Source organism: Oncorhynchus nerka, linkage group LG19 (assembly GCF_034236695.1).
Source record: "Oncorhynchus nerka isolate Pitt River linkage group LG19, Oner_Uvic_2.0, whole genome shotgun sequence".
Lineage (NCBI taxonomy): Eukaryota > Metazoa > Chordata > Actinopteri > Salmoniformes > Salmonidae > Oncorhynchus > Oncorhynchus nerka.
In genome coordinates this window covers 4,116,212-4,131,562 of record NC_088414.1, presented here as the reverse complement: position 1 = coordinate 4,131,562, position 15,351 = coordinate 4,116,212, and the positions used below count along the sequence as shown (strand labels likewise).

The following is a 15,351-nucleotide window of genomic DNA, read 5'->3' as shown; positions in this document are numbered from 1 at the left end:
TGTCTCAGAGCTCTATAGACAATTCCTTCGACTAAACTGTGGGACCTTGTATAGACAGGTGTGTGCCTTTCCAAATCATGTCCAATCAATTGAATTTACCACAGGGGGGCTCCAATCAAGTTGTAGACACAGCTAAAGGATGATCAATGGAAACAGCACACACCTGAGCTCAATTTCGAGTCTTATAGCAAAGGGTCTGAATGCTTATGTAAATAAGTTATTTCGGTGCTTGAGGCGTCACTACAGACCCGGGTTCGATCCCAGGCTGTGTCACAACCAGCCGTGACCAGGAGTCTCATAGGCCGGCGCACAATAGGCCCAGCGTTGTTCCAGCGTAGTTTGTGGAGGGCTTGGCCAGGGGGCTTCACTTGGCTTATCGTGCTCTAGTGGCTGGCCAGGTAACTGCAGCGGCTGGCTTCCGGGTTAAGTGCCTTCTGCTTTCCTGAATTGGCTCGTCCTCTGCTCCCTCGTCATGAAACCTTTCCCTCTTGCGCGCCCTCTCCTCTGCAAACTCAGTTGTTGCATTGTTTTGTTGGGCCATCGATTTTGCACTGTTCTCCCATCCTGTCATAGGGGCATCCGTCAGATCTCAGCCAGATGTCAATTAAATCAGTTAGATCCACGGCATCTCTCAAATTATTTTTGAAGGTAGTTAGAAAGGGTGTTCGTCTTCTTTAAACTTCTTTTAAATCATTTAAAACTCAAATGTGCTAATTTTTCAGAGCAGGCCATTGGCTTTTGGTTTTGTATGGTGATGGTGCTTTATTCCGTGCAGGGCTTCAAGGATCGCGGACAGGCTCTGTATTACCGCTTCTGTGGCCTGTGTCCTGGAGGACCACCTTGTGGCTGATAGGCTTTTCAGCCTGAGAACGGTTCTCTTCAGCTGAATGTTTTCCTGTTCCTCCTCAAATATTTTAATCCTCGGGAGGCTAGAAGTCAAAAAGCAGTGTACCCCAAAACTATTTTGCGCTATTCAAGGAACACGCAGCATCCATCAGAACGAATTTGATGTCGTGTGCACAGAAATGCACGTCGAACTCATCAAGCTTTGATTATTTGAAACAGCTGTGTAGTACTAAGGAAAACAACGAAACAGGACCGGAGGAAAATGCTGCCATAACGGATATTAATGAGTGATTTTTCTTTTTGAACGTTTTAAAATAACGATCATCCAATATATTGCTGTCAATAACGCTTTTATCAATTCATTGTCTCTGTTTCTAGATGGGTATAGTGTGATGACAGGAAAAACAAATCATCTTGTGCTATCTAGCTATATAATATAGTAGGCTAATTAGTGGAGAGGCAGGTAAAACTGCATAAAGGCTCTTCTATAAAACAAAGTGGGATATATCACAAGCACAGATTCAACACAAAAGGGGTGAAGGCATGGGTGGGCCTGGGTGGGCCTGGGTGGACACAGGTTCAAACATGATCAAAAAACAACAACAAAAATACATAATTATTAAAAAAATACTAATCAGAAGGCCGACCCACTAACGAATTTCTGCTATTTCTGTTATTCTACTTTGTAGGGGGGTAAGAGCCTTGATCAAGGGTGCAATGGCAGGAGACTACGTGGAATCAGAGACCAGCAGCCTTCTAGTGTCAATACTACATTTACTGTATGTTGACTTTTTCATGTAGGCTACATAGAAACGGCACCAATTATTGGTAATGGACATTTGGTTCAAAGTCATGGAAAAGTCATGAAATTCCATCTGTCAAAATGTGTATGAACCCTTCACAGTGAATAACCAGAGGTCTCTTTAGCATAATGTCATTTGGGAATTTCTGTGAACATGGACCAACTTGAAAAAAGACAGCTCCTGCACCTCTTTCATCCCAAGTCAAGCGCTGTTTTGATCCTTTCCTGTTGTTTATTATGTCACTGGACGTGGCTGGCCTCCACGCAGGGAGCCATTACGTCATCTTCTGCCGTCTCACACACTAACCTCACATGGTAACTGAGGTACTCACTACCATCTGCTGGATCACTAGAGGATTGCATCAAATATTACGCTATTCCACAATTTAAGGTGTTTCACCAAGGCTTCATACAGCAGAACTTTGTCGCCTTTAGAACGTGATCCATTAACATGCCCACATTTTTTTTAATTACGTGCACTGCCCCGCATATGTCCCGCAAAATCGTTGCCTTGTCCTGTATTTAATTATTATTTTTTACTTATGTGATCAACCTAACCCAGAAGTTGGTCGTGGAATTTCTTCAAAACAAGTCAACTTTATTATTTAATTACTGCAGTAACGGAGCTTGTCAACGAGCCTCCCGTAGATGATTAGCAGTCAGCAGGATTAAACCACAGAATTGTTTTATAGCAAAGTCCATCCTCCTGGATGTTAATGACAAATCACAGATGAGAGAATTTATACTAAGGCATATTTTGCTCTCATGGAGCAGACATCAAGATTTATATGGCGCCAAACATCTGTCTCTAGTTCATTAACTGCTTGCTTGTACAAAAGTACAACTGCAGTCAGAGTGCAGTATAACTGCAGTACAACTGCAGTCAGAGTGCAGTATAACTGCAGTACAACTGCAGTCAGAGTGCAGTATAACTGCAGTACAACTGCAGTCAGAGTGCAGTATAACTGCAGTACAACTGCAGTCAGAGTGCAGTATAACTGCAGTACAACTGCAGTCAGAGTGCAGTACAACTGCAGTCAGAGTGCAGTATAACTGCATTTTTTTTTACTGCAGTCAGAGTGCATAAAATTTTTACAACTGCAGTCAGAGTGCAGTATAACTGTGCAGTATAAATACAGTCAGAGTGCAGTATAAATGATTTTTTTTTACTGCAGTCAGTGCAGTATAAATGATTTTTTTACTGCAGTCAGAGTGCAGTATAAATGATTTTTTTAGTACAGTGCTGCAGTCAGAGTGCAGTTTTTTTACAGAGTGCAGTCAGAGTTTTTTCAGAGTGCAGTCAGATGATTTTTTTACTGCAATGATTTTTTTACTACAGTGCAGTCAGAGTGCAGTATAACTGCAGTACAACTGCAGTCAGAGTGCAGTATAACTGCAGTACGCTACAAATCCTTCGTCAATAATAACACATTTTTTTACTTACAGTGCCGTATAAATGATTTTTTTACTTACAGTGCCGTATAAATGATTTTTTTACTTACAGTGCCGTATAAATGATTTTTTTACTTACAGTGCCGTATAAATGATTTTTTTTACTTACAGTGCCGTATAAATGATTTTTTTTACTTACAGTGCCGTATAAATGATTTTTTTACTTACAGTGCCGTATAAATGATTTTTTTACTTACAGTGCCGTATAAATGATTTTTTACTTACAGTGCCGTATAAATGATTTTTTTACTTACAGTGCCGTATAAATTATTTTTTTACTTACAGTGCCGTATAAATGATTTTTTTACTTACAGTGCCGTATAAATGATTTTTTTACTTACAGTGCCGTATAAATGATTTTTTTACTTACAGTGCCGTATAAATGATTTTTTTACTTACAGTGCCGTATAAATGATTTTTTGCCGTACTTACAGTGCCGTATAAATGATTTTTTTACTTACAGTGCCGTATAAATGATTTTTTTACTTACAGTGCCGTATAAATGATTTTTTTACTTACAGTGCCGTATAAATGATTTTTTTACTTACAGTGCCGTATAAATGATTTTTTTACTTACAGTGCCGTATAAATGATTTTTTTACTTACAGTGCCGTATAAATGATTTTTTTTACTTACAGTGCCGTATAAATGATTTTTTTACTTACAGTGCCGTATAAATGATTTTTTTACTTACAGTGCCGTATAAATGATTTTTTTTACTTACAGTGCCGTATAAATGATTTTTTTACTTACAGTGCCGTATAAATGATTTTTTTACTTACAGTGCCGTATAAATGATTTTTTTTACTTACAGTGCCGTATAAATGATTTTTTTACTTACAGTGCCGTATAAATTATTTTTTTACTTACAGTGCCGTATAAATGATTTTTTTACTTACAGTGCCGTATAAATGATTTTTTACTTACAGTGCCGTATAAATGATTTTTTTACTTACAGTGCCGTATAAATGATTTTTTTACTTACAGTGCCGTATAAATGATTTTTTTACTTACAGTGCCGTATAAATGATTTTTTTACTTACAGTGCCGTATAAATGATTTTTTTTACAGTGCCGTATAAATGATTTTTTTACTTACAGTGCCGTATAAATGATTTTTTTTTACTTACAGTGCCGTATAAATGATTTTTTTACTTACAGTGCCGTATAAATGATTTTTTTACTTACAGTGCCGTATAAATGATTTTTTACTTACAGTGCCGTATAAATGATTTTTTTACTTACAGTGCCGTATAAATGATTTTTTTACTTACAGTGCCGTATAAATGATTTTTTTACTTACAGTGCCGTATAAATGATTTTTTTACTTACAGTGCCGTATAAATGATTTTTTTACTTACAGTGCCGTATAAATGATTTTTTACTTACAGTGCCGTATAAATGATTTTTTACTTACAGTGCCGTATAAATGATTTTTTTACTTACAGTGCCGTATAAATGATTTTTTTACTTACAGTGCCGTATAAATGATTTTTTTACTTACAGTGCCGTATAAATGATTTTTTTACTTACAGTGCCGTATAAATGCAGTTATTCTGCAATTACTGCCTCCAAAATACCATAGTCGATTGCAGTTACTGCACGATTATTGCAGTATCAAAAGTGCAATCTTTTTTGTAAGGGTAGTCAGTTGCATAACTGAATGCATTCAAACGAAATGTGTCTTCCACATTTAACCCAACCCCTCTGAATCAGAGAGGGGGGCTGTCTTAAGGTGCCCGGGGAGCAGTTGCGGCCTTGCTCAAGGGCAGAACGTAGAGGGAAACCGTAGGTAAGGTCCTCCTTGGTTGGGGACAGAAGCACTAGATCATTTGACTTCCAGTAGGGTGAGGCCGGGTGCTGCAGACTGTTCAAGTGCCCTCGCCAATTCATTGATGAACACCGCCATGCAATCTCCATAGACAAACATTGGCAGTAGAAGGGCCCGTATTGAAGAGCTCAGTGACATTCAACGTGGCACCATAATAGGATGCCACCTTTCCAGCAAGTCAGTTCGTCAAATTTCTGCCCTGCTAAAGCTGCCTCGGTCAACTGTAAGTGCTCTTATTGTGAAGTGGAAACGTCTAGGAGCAACAACGGCTCAGCATTGAAGTGGTAGGCCACACAAGCTCACAGAACGGGACTGCCGAGTGCTGAAGCGAATAGCACATAAAAATCTTTCCTCGGCTGCAACACTTGCTTCCAAGTTCCAAAACTACCTCTGGAAGCAACGTCAGCACAAGAACTGTTCGTCGTGAGCTTCATGAAATGGGTTTCCATGTTGAGCAGCCGCACACAATCCTAAGATTACCATGCGCAATGCCAAAGGTTGGCTGGAGTCATGTAAAGCTTGCCGCCATTGGACTCTGGAGCAGTGGAAATGCGTCTGGAGTGATGAATCACACTTCACCATCTGGTAGTCCGACAGACAAATCTGGGTTTGGCAGATGCCAGGAGAATCCTTCCTGCCCCCAGTGACAACTGTAAAGTTTGGTGGAGGAGGAATAATGATCTGGGGTTGTTTTCCATGGTTTGGGCTAGGCCCCTTAGTTCCAGTGAAAGGAAATCTTAACGTTACAGCATTCTAGACGATTTTGTGCTTCCAGTTTTGTGGCAACAGTTTGGGGAAGGTCCTTTCCTGTTTCAGCAGGACAATGCCCCCGTGCACAAAGCGAGGTCCATACAGAAATGGTTTGTCAAGATTGGTGTGGAAGAACTTGACTGCCCTGCACAGAGCCGTGACCTCAACCCCATCGAACACCTTTGGGATGAATTGGAAGGACTGGGAGCCAGGCCTAATCGCCCCAACATCAGTGCCCTAGCTCACAAATACCCATGACTGAATGAAAGCAAGTCCCTGCAGCAATGTTCCAACATCTAGTGGAAAGCCTTCCCAGAAGAGTGGAGGCTGTTATAGCAGCAAAGGGGGGGACCAACCTCATATTAATGCCCATGATTTTGGGATGAGATGTTCGACGAGCAGGTGTCCACATATTTTTGGCCATTTAGTGTATCACTGTGCTGTGACAATGCACCTTGATATGGCCTATAATGGAACATATTGACTGTACATATTGACTGGCCAGGCAGCTTCATCTTGGAGCAGTTTGAGGGGTTAATTTACTTCCACTAGCTCGCATGACTGCAGCCAGTAACCAGGTAGTACTTCACAAAAAAATACAGTTTTATGTCTTTTATGTTTGAAGCCTGAAATGTGGCAAAAGGTCGCAAAGTTCAAGGGGGCCGAATACTTTCGCAAGGCACTGTATACATTTAAAAAATAAATTATAAAAATGTTTCAACTACACTTACATTATGAACTCATAAGTCAGCGTTTTCTAAACTAAGGGTCGCCTGATTTGAAAATGGGGTCGCAAGAGAAACTCTGGAGAGAAAAAAAATGTTCAGTTTGGTTCATAGAACCGTTATGCGAGTAACCTCCGATATCCACTAAATGCAGTGGTGACAGAGCGGTTTCTGTTTTCTTACAAATGTGGATCTAACTTTTGAACGGTTTCCCTGCTCATAACTCTTGTTAGAACAGAGAGGAAAGGACCAGGCACCAAATCACATTTGGAGAAAAAAGTATATTTTCTAAACAGATGATGCACAAATTATTGCCTGATGACCTTTCCGTGGCATTTAGTCACTTCAAACCATACTTCCTTCAAATTGAAATACTTTGAATGTACTGTCCGACTGACTTGTAACAGACTGTCAGGGACACAAATAAAAAAACAAAAAAAAATTGGCTGTTTGATTACATCGTTTTCTACATGGTGCGGTCGCAATTTGTTTATTATATCAAAATGGGGTCATGGGTCAAAAAAAGGTTGGGAACCCCTGTCATAAGTATTATCAGAACTTCATAGATGTATGAGGATGCTGTAGCACTAACAACATTACTACCATCTCTGATGGCTGTAGCACAGCGAACTTGATTGGTGGGTGAATGAAGTAGAAAGAAACAGCCAAACAGGCAGCAGGGGAAGAGACAATCCAATCCAGCAGTCAATAAAACTAAATCAGAAAAACAAAAGCAATTTACATAAAGCTATGATTTTATTTAGTAAAGGTGAAATATTTATAAATGAATATTGTTTGAAGAGCTCAATGAGACCCAGATACCAGGTTTACCAAATAAAGCTGGTGTTAATGAATAAATACGGGTGAATTACATAAAACAATACATTTTAACCTTTTTTTTTTTTAAAGCAAAAATATACTTTGAATTGGATTATTATTTTTTGAATTGGAAAGTTTACTAATTGTAAAGTTCTCTTAAATCACTCATAGTGAGAAGAATACATTTTTTTTTTTACCTCGAAAACAAATTATACTCCTGATACAAAATGACAGAAAATCTATCATCATGTACATTTCTTGAAAACTATTCTCACGCTCTCCATCTCTCAATGAAGCATTTACTTTAGCTAACAGTTGGAACTCAAGAACAAGAACTTAAATATCTCAGTTGTTTAATATAAAAATCAAAATATGTTGACTAAATCCCAATTCACAGTCAGCTTATAGCACATACATGAGTCACGGCAGCAGTTACCCGTAACCACATATCACCTAAACCCAAACCTTAAGAAGATTAAACATGACCTTAACCTTGCCATTAACCACCAGGTTTTCTTATGAAATCACTCTCTTAGACAAACTACCCATTTCTCCCAGGTCTGGGGCCTAAATACTGTACATTTCTCCCAGGTCTGGGGCCTAAATACTGTACATTCTCCCAGGTCTGGGGCCTAAATACTGTACATTCTCCCAGGTCTGGGGCCTAAATACATAAGATTCTGTAAGTGATTGACATTTCAACAAGACAGGGCAGTCCTCACAATAGAAAATGTAGAATCACTGAGGACAGAAACTACCAGGTAAGCTAAGCAATGTGCTAGTGAGGATACAGCAGCCACCTTTAAATCAGTCATTTATTTATGCAGCACATCCTGTTACTGCTGGACAGGACATCCTGTTATTTATGCAGCACATCCTGTTACTGCTGGACAGGACATCCTGTTACTGCTGGACAGGACATCCTGTTATTTATGCAGCACATCCTGTTACTGCTGGACAGGACATCCTGTTATTTATGCAGCACATCCTGTTACTGCTGGACAGGACATCCTGTTATTTATGCAGCACATCCTGTTACTGCTGGACAGGACATGGGAACTAGAACATATAACACTACCATATATGGAAGCATTGAGGTGATACAATGTGGGGGTGTACAGATCCTCTCAAGCTCTGTCAGGTTGGATGGGAAGTGTTGCTGCACAGCTATTTTCAGGTCTCTCCAGAGATGTTAGATCGGGTTCAAGTCCGGGCTCTGGCTGGGCCACTCAAGGACATTCAGAGACCTGTCCCAAAGCCACTCCTGTGTTGTCTTGGCTATGTGCTTAGGGTCATTGTCCTGTTGGAAGGTGGACCTTCGTCCCAGTCTGAGGTCCTGAACACTCTGGAGCAGGTTTTCATCAAGGATCTCTCTGTAGTCTCACAGTCCCAGGTTTCCTCCAGTCGTGACCCTTGGCATTCAGGCCAGTTTGGCGAGGCGGCCAGCTCTAGGAAGGAAAAGTCTTGGTGGTTCCAAACTTCTTCCATTTAAGAATGATCGAGGCCACCGTGTTCTTGGGGACATTCAATGCTGCAGAAATGTTTTGGTACCCTTCCCCAGATCTGTGCCTCAACACAATCCTGTCCCGGAACTCTACGGATAATTCCTTCGACCTCATGGCATGGTTTTTGCTCTGACATGCACTGCCAACTGTGGGACATTATATAGACAGGTGTGTGCCTTTCCAAAATCATGTCCAATAAATTGAATTTAACACAGGTGGACTCCAATCAAGGTGTAGAAACATCTCAAGGATGAACAATAGAAACAGGATGCACCTGAGCTCAATTTCGAGCCTCATAGTAAAGGGTCTGAATACTTATGTAAATAAGGTATGTTATTTCTAAAAACCTGTTTTGGCTTTGTCATTATGAGGTGTTGTGTAGATTGATGAGGAAAACATTTTATTGAATCAATTTCAGAATAAAGCTGTAACCTAACTAAATGTGAAAGAAAAGGGTCTGAATACAATTTTGTTGACTGGTACCAGGTACCTTCAGACAAGTCTGGTGAGGCCTGTGGGCGTACTAGAGGAAAACAACTGACACGTGCGTGGTCTTGAGTCTCACCTTTACACAGAGGGGTCCTATTAGTGTGTAGCCCAAACTGTCTGTACCGACTTCAGCCAAGTGCCAAGATGCTTGTGGGGGACGTAGATCAAAATGGAGAACACCATCGTGTTCATGAGTCTCATCTTTCCAAATAGGAAAGTGAATCAATGCTTTTTATTTATATATTTTTTTTGCAAATGTTCATGTTTTGTAGCAGTATTTGGTTCGACTTGGTGGACTAATCCCACTGGTATGTTACATTTCAGTTGACATCAAGGGGACTAAAGGGAACTCTTCACATATTTTTCTCTGTGCTCCTCTGAATTTATCGGTACTACACCTGCGAAAGTGACTCAGCTAGCCAACATCCTATCGAAAATATAAACTTTGATTCCATTTAAGGAACTGTTTCCAAAAATAGTACTTTAAATCTTTAAAAAAAAAATCTCAATACAATTTGTATATGCGACATTACCTTCTATACATTTGGACAAGAAGGGACAGTGAGTTGTGTCAGGGACCTTCCCACATAACATCCAGATACCACTGGTCTTCCACATGGAAGACGCGGCTGCACACTCTGATGAAGAGAGAGGAAGTTTGAAACGTCATTCTAGAATGGCAGGCTTACGAGAAGCTACTTCAGAATTGCCACACAGGCTATTTCCTCATTCTAAAATAGCATTCACATCCTCAAATGACGATTAACCTTTCACGTCGACAAGAGTCTCGTGCTGCTCTTCTCAAGTGTGGTGTACAGCGGTCAATCAAGTAACATCATTAATAATTCATAATTTTCTTACCATGTGGTCATTCTAAATATACAGTGAATACATCTTTGTTTGTTGGAAACATTCATCAAGGTGCTCCTTGACTGGCTGACAGACAGATACCAGCAAGGAGCCAAGAAGGCAGAAGAGGAAGAGATGAGAATAGTCAGGATAGTTTGGGTTGGTTTTTTTTGGTCGTTGTTATGTGTTTAGTGTTTGGCCTTGTGTGTTAAAGCAGCGTTGGGGACTTTTCTTAGACAGAAAGTCACGTCATTGTTCCAGTGTCCATCCAGGGACAAAGGCCTCTGGCCTCCAGTGAGAGATTATGTGGGAATGTCCTGCCGTTGGCGGACGTGTCTTTAGTTCAGTCGTTAGCTACGCCTGATTGGCTGTGCATGTCTCCTCAGACCGGTCACAAGCCACGTCTTAATGGCTGTTTGTGTCCTCAGGTTCTGCCAGCTTGTCCATGGTCCTCTGAGCTCTAGCGTTTTTCTCTGTGCAAAGACATCCAAGCTGCGTGTGTCTAAAAGTTTGTGTGTGTGTGCAACTGAACTTGCGTGTTTATATGCGTGTTCGTATTTGCATGTACTGTGTGTGTTTAAAAGTGTGTGTGTTTCCATGTGTGAGACTGTGTGTGTGTGTTTCCATGTGTGAGACTGTGTGTGTGTGTGTGTGTGTTAAATGGTGTGTGTGTGTGGTGTGTGTGTGTGTGTGTGTTAAATGGTGTGTGTGTTAAATGGTGTGTGTGTGTGTGTGTGTGTTAAACGGTGTGTGTGATGTAGAAGATAAACTCCATGTCCATGGCCGTCTGCGGCACGCTGGCCAAGCCTCCGTGGATGACAGGGATCAGAGCACTGTCCAGCTCGTTCATATAGCGCTGGGGTAGGAGCCTGCCTCCCGAACCCGCCTGGTACTCCACCTGGGACGCACACAAACAGAGTTATAGTATGACTGTACTGTTCAACAGTCACTATGTTTCAGAGATGGAACAGTAACAGCGACTAGTACAATATTTTATCAATACAGCAACCAATAAAGATCTAAATTATAGATATTTTCATAAACACATTTGTCTGCAAGTGCCTGGTAAGAAGAGGCGCGATACCCAGTCCCTTTCATAGTGTATATATGACATTTTATAGTATGTCATTTACCATGTCTGTTTGTGTGGAGACTCGGAGGGCGAGGGAGTTGATGCCGCTGGCTGACAGGACAGAGAGGTGAGGGGTCAGAGCACTACAGCTGGCCACAGCCATCTCCCTCTGGAACACACAGCAGGACGGCAGCACCGCAGACAGGATCACGTCTGGATCCTTCAACACGTAGAACACCTGGAGCGAGGGACAGGCAGAGTCAGACAGGCAGAGCGAGGGACAGGCAGAGTCAGACAGACAGAGCGAGGGACAGGCAGAGTCAGACAGACAGAGCGAGGGACAGGCAGAGTCAGACAGGCAGAGCGAGGGACAGGCAGAGTCAGACAGGCAGAGCGAGGGACAGGCAGAGTCAGACAGGCAGAGCGAGGGACAGGCAGAGTCAGACAGGCAGAGCGAGGGACAGGCAGAGTCAGACAGGCAGAGCGAGGGACAGGCAGAGTCAGACAGACAGAGCGAGGGACAGGCAGAGCGAGGGACAGGCAGAGTCAGACAGGCAGAGCGAGGGACAGGCAGAGTCAGACAGACAGAGCGAGGGACAGGCAGAGTCAGACAGGCAGAGCGAGGGACAGGCAGAGTCAGACAGACAGAGCGAGGGACAGGCAGAGTCAGACAGGCAGAGCGAGGGACAGGCAGAGCGAGGGACAGGCAGAGCGAGGGACAGGCAGAGCGAGGGACAGGCAGAGTCAGACAGACAGAGCGAGGGACAGGCAGAGTCAGACAGACAGAGCGAGGGACAGGCAGAGTCAGACAGGCAGAGCGAGGGACAGGCAGAGTCAGACAGGCAGAGCGAGGGACAGGCAGAGTCAGACAGACAGAGCGAGGGACAGGCAGAGTCAGACAGACAGAGCGAGGGACAGGCAGAGTCAGACAGACAGAGCGAGGGACAGGCAGAGTCAGACAGGCAGAGCGAGGGACAGGCAGAGTCAGACAGACAGAGCGAGGGACAGGCAGAGTCAGACAGGCAGAGCGAGGGACAGGCAGAGTCAGACAGGCAGAGTCAGACAGGCAGAGCGAGGGACAGGCAGAGTCAGACAGGCAGAGCGAGGGACAGGCAGAGCGAGGGACAGGCAGAGCGAGGGACAGGCAGAGTCAGACAGACAGAGCGAGGGACAGGCAGAGCGAGGGACAGGCAGAGTCAGACAGGCAGAGCGAGGGACAGGCAGAGTCAGACAGACCAGTGTAAGTGAGACTGAATTGTTTCAGAGAGTTGTGATGGTGAGAGAAGGTGAACAGAACTCGGACTTCACCTGCAGGTCAATTGTTATTGTAGTACACTGTTGACCCCAGAAAATGAATGTCCCTAAAAGTAGTGTATCAAAATGAATGTCCCTAAAAGTAGTGTATCAAAATGAATGTCCCTAAAAGTAGTGTATCAAAATGAATGTCCCTAAAAGTAGTGTATCAAAATGAATGACCCTAAAAGTAGTGTATCAAAATGAATGACCCTAAAAGTAGTGTATCAAAATGAATGTCCCTAAAAGTAGTGTATCAAAATGAATGTCCCTAAAAGTAGTGTATCAAACTGAATGTCCCTAAAAGTAGTGTATCAAACTGAATGTCCCTAAAAGTAGTGTATCAAACTGAATGTCCCTAAAAGTAGTGTATCAAAATGAATGTCCCTAAAAGTAGTGTATCAAACTGAATGTCCCTAAAAGTAGGTATCAAACTGAATGTCCCTAAAAGTAGTGTATCAAAATGAATGTCCATGCAAATGGGCAGTAAAAGTAGTGTATCAAAATGAATGTCCCTAAAAGTAGTGTATCAAACTGAATGTCCCTAAAAGTAGTGTATCAAACTGAATGTCCCTAAAAGTAGTGTATCAAAATGAATGTCCCTAAAAGTAGTGTATCAAACTGAATGTCCCTAAAAGTAGGTATCAAACTGAATGTCCCTAAAAGTAGTGTATCAAAATGAATGTCCATGCAAATGGGCAGTAAAAGTAGTGTATCAAAATGAATGTCCATGCAAATGGGCAGTAAAAGTAGTGTATCAAAATGAATGTCCATGCAAATGGGCACTAAAAGTAGTGTATCGTATGAACGGTGTGTTTCCTACCTCAGTACACCTGATGGTGCGTCCGTCCGACTCAAACTCTGTGTCCTGCTGAATCCTCACACTGTGGACCCCCTCCAGAGGCTTCCCGTCCACACCACTGGCTACACTGTAAGGACACAAACTAATTAACCAATCAAACTCTGTGTCCTGCTGAATCCTCACACTGTGGACCCCCTCCAGAGGCTTCCCGTCCACACCACTGGTCACACTGTAAGGACACAAACTAATTAACCAATCAAACTCTGTGTCCTGCTGAATCCTCACACTGTGGACCCCGTCCACACCACTGACCACACTGTTAGGACACAAACTAATTAACCAATCATGCACCTGGGAGACAATCCCCAGTGTGTAAATGCACGTGTGTATCACCCTTACCCAGCGTTGACGGGAGCACTCCAGTCGACCCAGCGCACGGTGATGTTGTCCCGGAGCTCCCCTCCGTCGGCCTTGCCACAGGGGATGTGGAAGTCCGTCTGCGACCTCAGGGCGGCGCGCAGGGCCTCCATGGTCTCTGGGGGGATCTGCACCATCAGACCGTCCTCCACGATGCTCGACTTGGCGATGAAGCCCGACGAAGCCTTCAGAGCACCGTTGAATACCACGAAGCTGGCCCCCGTAACTAGACAATAAGGTCACAGACTGAGTAACACAGCAGGTATATAAACAGTTCAGGTTACATGGAGGCACTGGCTCGAGTCACTGGCCTGTGACCTATAGGATCATGACACACCTGCTTCTTATCAGAGTCATATTCATTATACACCAAAATGAAGAAAATGGACTAAGAGAGGAAGGAACTACCTGAACTTGTCCACAACTAAACATTTTGTGCCCTCTTGAATTCGGGCTCGCGAGTGGCGCAGCGGTCTAAGGCACTGCATCTCAGTGTAAGAGGCGTCACTACAGTCCCTGGATCGAATCCAGGCTGTATCACATCCGGCTGTGATTGGGAGTCCCATAGGGTGGTGCACAATTGGCCCAGCATATTCCGGGATTGGCCGGGGTGTAGGCCTGAACAAGGCAGTTAACCCACTGTTCCTAGACCAGTTAACCCACTGTTCCTAGACCAGTTAACCCACTGTTCCTAGACCAGTTAACCCCACTGTTCCTAGACCAGTTAACCCCACTGTTCCTAGACCAGTTAACCCACTGTTCCTAGACCAGTTAACCCCACTGTTCCTAGACCAGTTAACCCACTGTTCCTAGGCCGTCATTGTAAATAAGAATTTGTTCTTAACTGACTTGCCTAGTTAAATAAAGGCTAAATACATTTCAAAATATACGACCCTGTTCTTTGAAAACAAAAAACAGTCCTCTGACCTCTAGTACTGACCTGTGCGTGTCTTTCCAGGCTGGCTGTTGGCCTGGCTCTGGTAGTTGCCCTCGTCATTCTGGAAACAGACCAGGTGGGAATCGGCCGCCGAGCTGAAGCCAGCGCCCACACTGATCACATGCTCGTTAGATGCGTTCACCACCTTCAGCATCTAGAAAACGCACAAAAAGTTATACATGCATCGAAACACATATCTCCAGCTCTTTCTAACACCTGCAGAAGGCACTCTTCCCCTACTAATGGCAAGTTGGTGGGGTTTTATACACCCACCCCCAAATTCAGGTCGTGAATGTATAATCCAAAGCAAATTGCATAGAGCCTTAGCATAATCATGCTAGTTAGCTCTAATGCTACTGATCCTCGTGTTTGCGGGCGACAAATAGTCAGTCTCCTGCATGCTGATGAAAGTGCCCATGACCCTGTTGTTAATGATTTAGCTAATTTTGGTGTGACAGTGAATTCTTACAAATGAATATGACAAAAACCAAAGATATGTGGTGTATGGATTTCAGGCGTCAAACCCCAACCCCTCAGAACACTATCGTCAAGGGCCAGGTGGTAGACACTGTAGACAACTACAAGAATCTTGGCACAATGACTGATAATAAACTGAACTTTTAGTAACACTGACATGGTGTGAAAGAAGGGCCAACAATGCCTTTTTGGTCTCAACTCAGTTTCCTGAGTTTCCTGACTTGTCCAGGTAGTCAAGTTGTACATAGTCAGTCTTAACGTTTTCTTTGATTTGCTGGTACTGCAA

General features: G+C 43.0%; 1 protein-coding gene across 2 annotated transcripts in view; it reads right to left on the bottom strand.

Annotated features, from left to right (window-relative positions):
* Positions 1-7,142: 7,142 nt before the first annotated feature.
* Positions 7,143-15,351, bottom strand: part of LOC115117461 (zinc finger FYVE domain-containing protein 16-like) — a 70,571-nt gene continuing 62,362 nt past the window's right edge. For both annotated transcript variants that reach the window (XM_065004633.1, XM_065004634.1), the window contains exons 12-16: positions 14,592-14,742; positions 13,634-13,877; positions 13,256-13,361; positions 11,201-11,377; positions 7,143-10,965 (exon numbers count right to left, since the gene is read on the bottom strand). In XM_065004633.1, the coding sequence (XP_064860705.1) occupies positions 10,807-10,965; positions 11,201-11,377; positions 13,256-13,361; positions 13,634-13,877; positions 14,592-14,742 (837 nt within the window). In that variant the 3' untranslated portion in view covers positions 7,143-10,806. The remainder of the gene's footprint in view (positions 10,966-11,200; positions 11,378-13,255; positions 13,362-13,633; positions 13,878-14,591; positions 14,743-15,351) is intronic.